Raw genomic sequence first — 13,373 nt, 5'->3', positions numbered from 1 at the left:
ATGCAAAATAACTAAGGGGAGTAAGACAGGCATATCAAATACTCCCGTGCCGGCACCCTCAATGAACTATCAAATTAATATTTTATTCGTCTGCTTGTTTTTTTATATGCCTACCTGGTTCCATAAAGAATTCGAGGCAGCTTATAAGATGTATGCATAACCAAATACAAAAATTAAAAATAAAACAATCCTAACCAAAAAGACACAAATTAAAATAGATGCTAGGGAGGGGGCAGTGAATTAATGTGCAGATATGCAAAACATGGGATCTTACACACTTAATTGTTTTAGCTTTAAAATTCCTAGTGGCCAGAGAGAAAAAGGAAATGTGAGTTGCATGCTTTTTTATTATCCCCAAGAGAAAAACAAACCAGTTTTTCAAGGGGAAGCAAGGCTTTTCCTGATGCTTAGCTCTAAAGGAATTTCTCATGTGGGATTTCATATGGGGCAATTATTTTGGAGAGGTTTTAAGGTTGGGAAAATTGGACCAGGCAGTGTAAATATGTAAAGCAGGGAACTCTGAGCAGCTCTGATGAAGTGGGAGGTGGGAAGATAGGAGAGTGAGGGAGTGGGGTTGGAGGTTGGGGGTGGAGTATGGGGGGAAGGCTGGGGTGCCCACCCTTGCTTCTCGTTTACCTCCTACTCCATCAGGATGGAGTATTGCTGAGTATTGTAACCCAGGAGTGGTGGACATGGAGGAACAGAGTCTGGAGCAGTTCGGAAAACAGCTCCTTTACTCCCTCAGTCAACCCATATTTATTAAGCACCTACTTTGTGTCATGCACCGTGCAGATGTGAAGGGTGCAGCTGCAAACAAGCCATGTGTAGTCTCCTGACGTTCATAGTCACGCTGAGTGTTGTCGGAAAGTGTAACTTGCAGATCTGGTCTTGGGAGCCGAGCCGAGGAAATAGGGAATTCCTGGGGGAAGTGACATTTACCAAAGCTGACGGATGAGTCCGAGTTGGCTGATCAAGAGAATTCCCGGCAGGAGGAATAGTCCATGCAAAAGCCTGGAGGCAGGAAAGGCATGTGGCATTTAAGGAGCTGTGTTACGTTTCCTGTAGATGAGGTCCACACGGCAGCTCGCTGTCTGCATGACCTTTGGCAAACCCCGTTTTCTCTAGGCTTCAGTCTCCTCATCTGTACGGTGAAATCTGAGTCTTGTCAATCCCCTAGTTTCCTCCCAAGCCCACCTAGGAATCTGTAAAAGTTCACGAAGGAGGGGGAATATCCATGTAGGACATTAGGGGGCATGGAGGATAGTGCAGTATCACCTAGCAACCCAGAGTCAAGAAAAAAGCAAGTGCTTTGGAAAATTGTGCTAACCCTTTAAGAGGCCACCAGGGGACCACTCAGTGCTCAGAGGCAGAAATCATGGGGATGCAGGAACGGGGCACAGGCTCACGACCTCAGGGACCTGAAAGTTACTGCAGCTTCTAAATTGTCCATCCTCCCCTTACACGGGAGGAGAGGCTGACTCAGCACTTTCACTCATCTTTAGCTTCACCCGTAACTTCCTGCTGCATTGTGCCCTTGTAGGTATCCCGGAGATAGTTATTGATTACAATATGGCACTTTTTCTAGGGGATTTTATGTGTACACATATAAGCTTGACATAAATGGTACTGCAGATGTCAGGAGTGTCTGAGAGGCTAGGAAAAAATGAAAAAGAAATATTATATTTACTTCCATAAGCTTCTCATTTTGGATTATCTTCCCATAACCTCTGTCATTTTAGAGGAGGCAAGGAAGGAAGGTGACATTTAAAATGAGCATACTTTATGCCAGGAACTATAATAGGGGCTCCTATGTACACTATCCTCTTCCCCCTTCACCCCAGTCCTACATAGCAGAGAATAGTAACCACATTTTGAAAGACGAGGATTGTTTTTTCTCAGCTTAATTTCCATGTGAGGGACAGTAATTGTAACCTTCTGGAAGTTTGGTGAGAAATGCGGGGGCAGGTTGGTAAACGGTCAGCAAGTTAAAGTTTCTGCAACGTAACCCCAGTATGAGTTCCCAGTGCTTCTCCGTGGACCAGTAGCATTGCAGAGTATTATAGATAAACGAGAGCTGAAAAGTAGAGCTTCTGGGGCCCTAGACCCTGAAGATTCTGATTCCATAGGTCTAGGGCGAAGCTCTGAAATCCAAATTTAAAAAATATAGCAGGAAATTCTAAGGTGCCACAAAATTTGAGGAGTAAGAGCTTGGGTCAGTCTCTCAATTACGCACATCAAGAAAGCGAAATCTTGAACTAGAACTGGAACCCAGACCTTCTGCCTCCAGTTTCAGAAACTTTCGTATGACGTCACGCAGTGTAAACGTCATGCACAGCTCTCTGCCTGTTCTGAGCAAGTGTGGGAGGGTCTCATTTACGAGACGAGTCCTTCAGGGGAGCACAGCTCTTAGCATGTCAGGCTACCAGGCAGGGAGGGGACTGTCCTTTCTGTCTTCAAAACTACGGGGAAAGAGAAAAGTAATATTTATATGCCAGGCACTGTGCTAAGTGCTGTACACGGATCATTTCATTTAATTCTTATAGAATTCTAAGATCGTTGTTTGCTACAGAGAAAGGGGACCAATCAGGGGCAAAGTCAATTGTCCAAGGAAACATTTTGGGCCCATTATCTCCTTTTCCAGGTTTGCATATCGTCACAAATAAATTTTTATCCTGCGATCCATCCACTCACCTATCCACCCATCCAAAAAAAACCTTCACTGAGGGCCTGCTCCAGGGATGACAAATTTGTTTCATTAAGAGTGTTGAGAAGGATTCTGAGGCTACATCTAAACTCAGTGGAAAAGGGTGTGATTGATTAGTGATGTCTGTTATGACCACAGATTGATTAGTGATGTCTGTTATGACCACAGTAAGGGGCAGAGCAGCATTTGGGCTACTTATCGACTGTGTCTGACCTTCTGGGCACCTGGGGAGGGGGGTGAAAAATGCAGTTGGAATGTCAAGGATGACATGGAGGGCCAGGGGAGTGGGTGACGCCCCCCCCCTCACGTGCTGTACTTGCTGCTCCCCAGCTCCGCCAGCGGTTTGAGCTAGAGATCGTGCGGATGAAGCAGATGCATCAGAAGGACCGCGAGGACCAGGAGGAGGAGTTGGAGGACGTCCGCCAGTCCTGCCAGAAGCGGGTACGTGAGCAGTGACGACAGCTGTGCCCTGGGCCCCTGGAAGGCCCACTCCTGGGTCCTCTCCCTTAGAGGGATGGGGCTGCAGGGACTGGAAACAGGCTCTTTCTGCAACCACCTGAGACCTCAGCTCCCTACATGCTTCCTAAGTGCTGGAGCAGAAGTACCTGTCATAAATATGATCGAGAAATGTCCAGAAGCCTCTGGAACTGTTAATCACCCCAAGATTTCTGCCAAGAGCCAATAATGCCACATGACTGATGCCCTGGTAAGGACTTAGGTGTCCCAAAAAGGGGACCAGTCCCTTCTGGCTATTTCCCTGGCAACTGTAATTTCTTACAGTTTATCCAAGCTCTCTGCAGACGTTTCAAACAGTGCATAAGAAAGCAACAGACCCTTGAACTCTGACCACCTGGAAACCATCATTCTTACTATTTTTAAATTTTATTTTATCTCTTTTTCCCTAGATACACACGCACACACATACATATTTGTAGAGCTAGCATTTTCCCTGCATGGGGGTCAGGCTGTTTTGAAGTCTGCTGTTCACATGGCAGTTTGTCCTGGGCCTCCTTCCATGTCAGTAGATACAGATCTAACCTACACGTTTTATGGCTTAAAAGTAGTTCATCTCAGGCAGGGGTTCTGATTTATTCACCAAGTCTGTGGATACTTAGGATGTCTCTGATTTTCTGTTATTATAACCAATGCTGGGATAAATATCCTTATAGATACATGGACCAATATGAATGCAAAATGAATCCTTCAAACGGCATTACTGGAAAGCTTTGGGTGAAGACTCATTTAACAGGTTTGGTCATTCTAGGGCTTCTTGGGGTCTGTCACAGCCTGTGTGCATGGTGACTCTCCAAGAAGGTGCTGGGTAGCACTTCCCAGAGTTGACTCCTCTTATTAGCTCCCTAAACAGTCTCTCTGCAGAAACCTCTAGACGCTAAGGGTTGAGAGCTGGGGTGTTGGAATTCATAGACTCTTGATTTGAATCTTTGCACTTTCCATGTAACAACTGTGTGATCTTAGGAAAGTGATTTTAAAACCCTCAACTTCAACTCAAATCCATCCCATTCCTTGGCTCCCGGCTCTCTCACCAGCTCTGGTCACAGAGAGCCTGTTCATGAAAAGAAAAGCAATACTACTATTGCATTTGGAGTCTCAGAGGCCTGGAGTAAGTCCCAACTCCATCCACGACCAAATGTGGGTCTTGAGAGACACCAATAACGTTGCTATAAAGTCTCCCTTTTCTCATTTATCATGTGGGTTAATAATGGCTACTCTGCAGGGTGACAGTGAAGATTCAAGGAGATCACAGATAAGGAAACATGGCACAGAATTTTATAATGGAATCCTTGTTTGTTGGAGGTGGATGAGTAATGCTGGTGTGTGTGGATGTCTAGGCAGCCGGCCCTCCCGGAGGCACCAGGGAACCAGCCTGGTGGCCGACTTGCTCTTAGACATGATCAATCCATCGAAGAGAAGGAGGTACATGTTCTTGGTACCCTGCAAAGCCCACAGTGGAGCATCATCCTGGGCAGGGCTGACGGGGGCACTGGTGATTGTCAGGACCCCACTGGGACCTGTCAGCTTGCCTTGACACCCTGTCATCACTCCAGAGGAGTGTTTAAGAAGTGAGCCCATTCTCTACTCCCCGTGGTTGATGCTACTGCATCTGCTATCTCAGGTTCCTGTGGCTCATCCTGAGGGGCCCAGCGGGTTCCCCCTACAATTCCCCAGGGTTGGAAAGAAAAAGTCAATGATTTGGGCTCATCCAGAATGGTGTGCCCTTGAGTACGTCTTGTAACTTCCCCAAGACTCTGGTTTCTCATCTATGAAATGAGAGCAATGATCAAACATGTTCTGCCTCCCCTACACTCTTGTGAGGAGGAGATAAAAGAATGGGAAATAACTTGTAAACTGTAAAGTGCTGGGAGTAATCATGAAAGGGCCGCTTTCTACTTATTTCCCATTACTGCATATTTGGGAGACATGAACGGCATTCTTTGAATATCCATGGGGCGCCCTGCACCAAGCTGGGTTCTTAATGTTTTTCAATTTACTTAATCCTCACAAGAACTCTGTAAGGATTGATTGTCCTGGTTCTACAGGTGAAGTGACTTACCCAAGGTTACCCATCTGGGGAGTGCCTGAGCTAGGACTTGAACTTAGGTCTGTCTTAGACTGTCCAAAGCCTCGTCTCTTAATCAAGATACAAGCTTTCCCTACCCAAAATATTTGAACTACGAAAGGGCATTTAGGAAGCACTTGATAGAATCAACCTTGGGCAATGCTGCATCCCATAGCTCTTCATGCACAAAAACTTAACAAAGGCTCTGATAAGTCCTGCACTGAAGAACTTGTCAACTCAGTGGTCCTCGCACTTCTTCTAGCAGAGATTTCTGTCCCCTCCCACATCATACCTGTGAACAGCACAACAGCACGGGGAAATATTCTACTGAGTACACTCCAGAAAACTTTGCCTTGCTTGATATATAGTTTTTATTACTTTATATACTTTTCAAAATTTGTTTGAGCTGTTCCAGCGTTCATTCTGAAAGCAGATGTGAGTAGAGTGCCTTATAGCTCTCTTAGAAGTTTTGAAATGAGCTTTATTGCTACCTAAGTGACCATCAATCCCTATTTTTTCTCTTCCATGGGTCAGGAGACAAAAGCCCTCAGTCCCTGCCCGTGTGGCCTCCAGCAAAGGTTGCACCGTTTCTGGTGCATTTCAAGAGCGCTGCAAAGCACGATGAGTGCCCTGAGCCAGAGCCCCAGTGAGCTGGGGATGTGACCCAGGCCTTCCTGAGACTTTCCCGGGGACAGATTTATAAAGGGAGAGAGAGAGGTCAGAGAAAGGTGTTTCTCTCCTTATGACAGACGCTCATATTGACTTCATATCTGGTGACTGCTCTGCTCAGTCTGTCTCTCACCATGGCAGGAAATCAATTGTTAGCAACCAGGGCAGGAATGCTGATGGCCGGCTGTGTGGGCTGACTGTGTAGGGCCAGGAGACCAACAACGAACTGCTCTTAGCAACGATTGGCATAAGGGTATGCACTAGTTTGCCCATCTGTGAAATAGGGTCATCGAAGGCACGAGGTTAAGGAGGATAAAGCAGTAACATAACACACCTGAGAGAGGCTGGTGGGGAAGAGGGTGTGCAAAGCAGGTGGGGTATTCACTCTAGCAGGGAATGCCGCCCTTGCTGGGTGATGGCTGAGAAATCAGCGCTAACTGTAAAGTCAATGAGTTCCGTGTAGTCAAATCTCTTAGCCAGTTAGGGCTGCTATAACAATACCACAGACCGGGTGACTTAAACAACAAACATTTATTCCTCACAGTTCTGGAGGCTGGAAATCCAAGACGAAGTGCCGGCAGATGTGGTGTCTGGTGAGGGCCCTCTTTCTGGCTTGTAGACAACCGCCTCCTCGTTTTAGGTGGAAAGAGAGAGGAAGGAAGCTCTCTGGTGTTTCTTCTTATAAGGGCGCTCATCCCATCACGGGGGCCCCACCCTCATGTTGTCACCTAAACCTAATTACTGCCCAAAGGCCTCACCTCCCAATGCCATTGCATTGGGGGTAGGGTTTCAACAGATGTGTTTTGGAGGGACACACACATGCAGCCCATAACACCAAATCATCTCCAAGGAGACTTATTTCTTACTGTATCATAGTATATTTACATATTTAATCAAGGAGGTGGACGCATTTTAATATATTGGATATAATGTTGTGCAAAACCTTAAAAAGTCAGAGTGCCAAGACTTGTAAATATTCAAGCTAGGTCATCACATAGGAGGGAGACATCCGTTTGGAAATGGGTAGGAAACTGGAGGCGGAGCTTCGGAGTGAATGGCAGGGGGCTCCTCAAAACTGGCCAGCTCTCCCCATACTTGTCCCGTTCCTAAGCTTTTAGGTTCCTAAGTTCTCCGACAGAGACACCTGCTTCTAAGTTCCAGGGCAACCTTTGTGGGACTGGGAGAGGGGCCTTGAGCCTCACATTCCGTCTTCCTCGGGAGGGTCCCTGCCTTGTGGGGTTTGTCCAGATGGAGCTCATGTATCCTATGCCTGCATCTACCCTTTGTGCCCACAGCTCCGCCAGCTGGAAATGCAGCTGGAGCAAGAATACGAGGAGAAACAGATGGTCCTCCATGAGAAGCAGGATTTGGAAGGCTTAATCGGAACCCTCTGTGACCAGGTAAGGGGAGGACACGAGCAGACATTTGGGAGGACGTGTTCCCTGCCTCGGGCCCTGTTAGGGAGAAGCATTCATGGGGAGGCCAGCGAGAGGCATGGCCCCCACCTTTCAGCTGGCTCCACCTGCTTTGCCCTCTTCTCCACCAATTCTGTCCCTGTCCTTATCACTGGCTCTTCAAAGGGGGAACTTCTGGGGTTCACACACAGCAGCGTTCTTGGAAGAACCCATGAGGATAAAGAGAGTGGGCCCAGGCAGAGTGACAGATGAGTCACCTTGCCTTCAGCAGCTGTTGGCGTGAGAGTGCAGGCAGCCCGACCTGCATGGGGTGCGTGTGAATGGCCACTGCGCTCACAGCTGGTCTCTTGTGAGAACAAGAGTTTTGCTCGAGGCAGCCAGGCTCAGAGTCAGGCAAATGTGGCTTTAAACCCCAACGGGGCCACTTCTGTCTACACGGCTTTGGGTGGGCTAGTGAACTGCCTGAGCTTCTGGAAAACAAGCTTAGCGGGGTTGTTGCCATCATGGAATATCAGCATCCTCATCCATAGCACTGGGGACCTTTCCAGCTGCATCATTCTTTCCCGGGGGGCTGTCCCGTGCATGGTAGAACACTGAGCAGCATCCCTGGCCTCCTCCACCCACTAGGTGCCAGTAGCACACCCCCTAGTTGTGACAACCAGAAACGCCCACGGACATTGCTAGATGTCCCTGGACGACAAAACCTACCTCCCCCTTTAGAGAGAAGCACCGCTGTAAATAAAACAACCAGCAGAGCCCAGAGCCAGCTCCTGCTTTCAGAGCAAGGAGGAATCGCTTCTCCATCCCCCAAATGTTCGGTCCCCTGCCTGTGCTGCTGTGACACAGGACCCCAACTTTGGAGAGGAATGCTGGTGGCTTCTACGATTTCTTTTAACACTCACAGGGGAGTGTATTTTAATGTATTGCTTACCGTGCACTCATTGTCTTTTAATTCGTAATGATCTTGCCGTCAATAGCCTTCCCCCAGAGTCATTTGTTTATTCACAAAGAAATGTGGGGCCCGCTTCAAATGGGCATCTCTAGCAGTCAGGCCTCAGACAAAGGTGGTCATTGTTTATTTGGGGGGAAAAAAGGATTATGTCAGTTGGAACTGGAGAGAATCAACAGGAAAGGTATACGATTTTCCTTCTCTGGGTTTTGCAGCTTTTCAGCTGAGTAAACTGGGGATATTGAGTGTAGAGCCCCTGGGGTGACTCTTTCCCTTTAGCATCAGTGCAAGAGAGAACAGCCCAACAGCTGATTCGCGAATGATAGTTGGGAATCAGGAGGAGAAGGTCGAATTCTATTCAGCGTAGTCCATTCGAGAAAACAAAGCAGGTAACTCCGTGAAGGAAGCTTTTTATAAATATTGCTAAAATCAAAGAAACTGGACGTGCAAACGGAAGGTAACTTTAAAGAAATAAAATGCTGCTTTTGTGTTAGTCACCACGCTGGAGTCTTTCAATGAAGTATCGTATTTGATCATTTGAAATGTTTTCAATTATTAAGACATTTGCTAAAGCCAGGAAAAGTAGAACGAGGCATCTAATGGATGTTTGTGCACCAAGCACCCAGGGTTCACATACATGAATATTTTGCCCATGTTTGATTCCGATATTTTTAAGGAAACAAAACATTTCAGAAACAGTTGGTGGTTCCCTGTCCTAATCCTCTTCTCCTCTCTCCCGTCTACTTCCCTCCCTCCCAGGGGAAACCACTATCCTGAGGTTGGAGTGTGAATTCCTCTGCATGTATGTTTAAACTTGAGCCATGTACAGTACATATGATTCTGTACTTTATCCCCCTCTGAACTATGTTTGTGATACTAGGCCATGATAATACGTACATGTAGGCCTAATTCCTTCATTTTAACTACTACACAGTATTCATTTTGTTAAATTCCATCTTCCACTGGTGCATATGTCGTTGTTTCCACTCTAAGACACACACCAGCAATGCGTATTCTTACATATGTCTCCTGAGCACACGTGCAAGCTTCTCCAGGCCGTGCAGCTAGGAGGAGGAATCACTGTTTCCTAGGAATGTTATCATTTTGGAATTATTAGATATTGCCCAAATTGTTCCCCCAAAGGGACTGTGACAGTTGACACTGTCAGTTGCAGATTTGTTTGTTTATTTTGCTTCCCCACATCTTTACTAACATGTGGCACTGCCAGACATTTAAAAAATGTTTACCAGTCACTGAGTGTTAAATTGTACTGTGTCTCCCCTTGTCCCGTATTACTAGTGAAGCTGTACGTTCTTCGCATTTATTACGGTTTTCTCTGATGTGAATTTCCTGTTCAGTCTTTCAACGTCTCCTTTTCGTCTATTGGTCATTCGTGATTCTTGTGTAAGATGTTAGAGTCATTTTGGGTTATGTATGTTGCAAATATCTCCTACTCTATGGAAAATCATTTCACTTCATGGTACCCTTCACTTAATTGAAAGTGGTTTTTTTAAATAGTCATTTAATCAGTTACATTTTATGGTTTGTGCTTTTATAACGTAAGGTAGCTTTCCCTGAATTCATAAAGATATTTCACTACATTTTTTTAAAGTGCTAAGGTTTTGAACATTTTTAAGGTCTTTAGTCCACCTAGAGTTTATTTTGGTATGTAGTCTGATGTAGGAATCTATTTTTTTTCCTTATATATAACCTTTGTTTCAGTTCATGAATAATTTTTTCTACAATTTCCATGTGTGAAGGAGTGTGTTCATGGGCTACCCATTTTGTTAAACTGGGTTATTTGCCTATTCCTGCACAATATGGTCTCAATGCTGAGTTTTGACAACTCGTAGGACAGCTTCCCTTGCCTGTCTTTAAAATTGTCTTATCTGTTCTAGAGTTCTTTAATCTTCTTATGAAGATTCCATAACAAAGCCTGGTGTGATTTTCAAATGCATTGGTTGGAAGTGAGTTGGGAAGAATTGACGTATTTTTTTATATTGAATCATTGCATTCATGTGAGTGCCATATATCTCCATATATCTATGGCTTTCATAATGTTTTATTATTTTATTATAAAATAATATTTTTATAATTATAATAAAATATTTTAATTATATATTTCATTATTTCTTTCCTATAAATCTTGAATGTTTTTGTTAGATTTATTTCTTGGAAACTTGTAGTTTCTGTGACTATTATGAAAAGAATATTTTTCTGTATTCTATGTTTCACTTAGTTATTGTGGCACATGTGAATACTGCCTATTATTGTGTTGACCTTGTATCCAGCAACCATTAATTTTCATATTTTGTCTGTAGATTTCTTTGGATTTTCTGTCTAGACAGTCTTGTCATTTGGAAAGAAGAATAGCTTTGCCTCTTCCTTTCCACTCTTTAGACCTCTTATTTCTTTTTCTTACCTTATTTCATTGGTATGCACCTCTAGTATAAGAGCGAATGGTAGAGAAGTGGGAATCCTTTTCTTGTTCCTAACCTGTACAGAGATGCTTCCACCATTTCATCACTTACATGACATTTGCAGTGTGTATTTTATAAGTAAATCTAATCAGATTAAATCCATCTTCTATTTGTAATTTTCTCATATTTGAAAAAAAAAGTCTGGTTGTTGAATATTAGCAGATGCTTTTTCTGCAATTGTTAATAATCCTATGACTTGTCTCACTTATCTATTAATGTAGTATATTTTATTTTAGATATTACAATGTGTCCTGTTAGATTTCCCAGATAAACCTTACTGAGTCACATGATTTTTAATTCACTGCTCTTTTGAATTGCTAACATTTTATTCAGGAGTTTTGAAACCAGGATCATAAATAATATTGGTTTGTAATTTTATTGTCTTATACTGCTTTTGTCTGGTGTTGTACTAACCTCATAAAATGAGCTTACAACTATGTCTGAAATAATTTTTATAAAATTTGAATTATGTAGTTTTTGAAGGTTTATACAATTTGCCTGTAAACCTATTTGGGCCCAGTTTCTTTTAGGAAGTAGGGTAAACATTTGATTACTATCATGAAGTTCTGTAATCATAATTGAACATAATTGAACATAAATTCAGATATCGTTCGTTCTCTTCCTTGAGGTTTCATGTGGAAAATTGTAGCTCATTTTCAATATTGCTTATTCTATTTGAAATGTTTTTCATTTTATGTTTTACATTCTAAACATGTCATATCCTTTGTGATGTCTTCCTTTAACCTGTAAGTTGTTTAGAAATGAGTGTTAAATCTATTAATATTTGGGATTATTTGGAGTAACTTTTTATTGTTCATTTTTAATTTAGTGTCACTTTGGACACATAACATGATAGAATGCATAATATTTTTTATTTGAAATTATTGAGACCTCTTTGCTGCCTCAGTTCATGATCAAGTTTCATAAATTATCAACTGGAAAAGAATCTAGTTATTTTTGAGGCATAGGGTTCCATACATGACAAATGGATCAAGTTTGTTAACTTTGTAATTCAAATAGTGTACCCAAATATAAAAGCATGAACCATAAATAAAAAGTTAAAATATACTAAAAACCACTTTCTATTAACTTTGGTTTTGTCTGTTTGATTTGTTTCTGGGAGAGTTCTGTTATATTCCTACTATGATTGTGGTTTTGTCAAGTTTTGCTTATAATTCTGTTTTAGTTTCTCTTTATATATTTTGAGGTTATATTTTTAGGTGCATCTAAGTTTATTGTTTCATTTTCTTGGCAGGGTCTAGATTGTTCTTTTGATTATTATATGATATCTCTGTTTTCTTCATTAATGATTTTTGCTTTACTTCATTTTGCTTGATTTCTTTTAGTTTGCCTGTAAGACCTTTTTTTATCCTTTAATTTTCAACATTTTCAAATGTGTGAGTGTGTATATTTCCTTTAATCCAATATTTTAGTCTCTAACTTTTCATAGGACAATTTAGTTCATTTACATTTATTATAATTCTGATATATTTGAAATTATTTCTAGTCTCCTCTTTTGTGTTTAGTGTTTGTTGGTTCATTGTCCCTTTTCTTTGCTTCTTCCTTTATCCCTTTCCTGCTTTTGGATAGATTGATAATGTTTTCTGTGGTCCGTTTTGCTCTGTTGCTAATTCTAAAGCTACACATCACATTTCTATTCTTTTGGTAGTCACCTATCAATTTTAAGATAAGTACTTAATCATGATTTTTTCCTGAAATACTTTATTTAATTTTCACAACAATGCTGTGAGATAGGTATTATTAATTCCTGCATATAAATGAAAGAAGTAAAGTTTAAAAGGTAAAGCAAATTGTCTAAGATCATAGAGCTTGTCAGTAGCCTAGGTGAATTTGAAATGAGGTCTATATTATTTGAAGGCCTGTAATTAAAAAAAAAGAAAAAACTAACACCATGCTGCTTAGGAGTGATTCAGATCCAGTGAACTAGAACCATCTTTTGTGGACCATCTTTTTTCATAATGTTATACGTGAGTCCAGCTCTGCCATTCATCTGCTGTGCACCCTTCAGCAACACACATTCTGGTTCCAAACCTCCATTTCCCCATCTGTAAAGTACCTTGGTTATCCCTAACAACCTTGTCAAATCATCATTTTAAAGTGCTCAGAGAGTTCTTTGACTACAGGCATTTAACAACTACCCAAACAATTTGCCTTTATGATTAATGGTGAAACAATTGAGGTTTGACTACAGTTTCCCCACAACATCACTAAGCATCATTTAGATTTATTGGTTAATTATTCACCAGCTTTATCTAAATTTGAATCTGTGTGCTGTAAAATGTGAACTTGCACAGTGACATTTATTTCCCATTAACCTAATGAGTCTTTCTCCCCCTCCTCTCTGGTAGCAATTCATTATGAAGGGGAGGCGGATTTGGTCTGAGATTTTGTTGTGAATTTGGTTTGCAATGATCCCTCTGAAAAGGAGATGGTGGCAGCATTTTCAGGGTCTTTCTGGCGGTAAAGATGGTAGAATGAGACATCCTACTGCACGGTCACTGCCAACATCAGGGAATGTTCCTGATGCCGAGTTGCCCCATAGGATGTGTGCAGCACA

At 42.5% G+C, this 13,373-nt stretch overlaps 1 protein-coding gene across 2 annotated transcripts in view; it reads left to right on the top strand.

The window, feature by feature from the left end:
• Positions 1-13,373, top strand: part of MYO18B (myosin XVIIIB) — a 242,799-nt gene that overhangs the window by 129,594 nt on the left and 99,832 nt on the right. For both annotated transcript variants that reach the window (XM_074321365.1, XM_074321364.1), the window contains 2 exons: positions 3,035-3,145; positions 7,247-7,351. In XM_074321365.1, coding sequence (XP_074177466.1) covers positions 3,035-3,145; positions 7,247-7,351 — 216 coding nt within the window. The remainder of the gene's footprint in view (positions 1-3,034; positions 3,146-7,246; positions 7,352-13,373) is intronic.

The sequence above is a fragment of the Rhinolophus sinicus genome, linkage group LG16 (assembly GCF_036562045.2).
Source record: "Rhinolophus sinicus isolate RSC01 linkage group LG16, ASM3656204v1, whole genome shotgun sequence".
In the NCBI taxonomy this organism is placed as follows: Eukaryota; Metazoa; Chordata; class Mammalia; order Chiroptera; family Rhinolophidae; genus Rhinolophus; species Rhinolophus sinicus.
The sequence above is the reverse complement of the archived record's forward strand: the minus strand, read 5'-3'. Positions and strand labels throughout refer to the sequence as shown.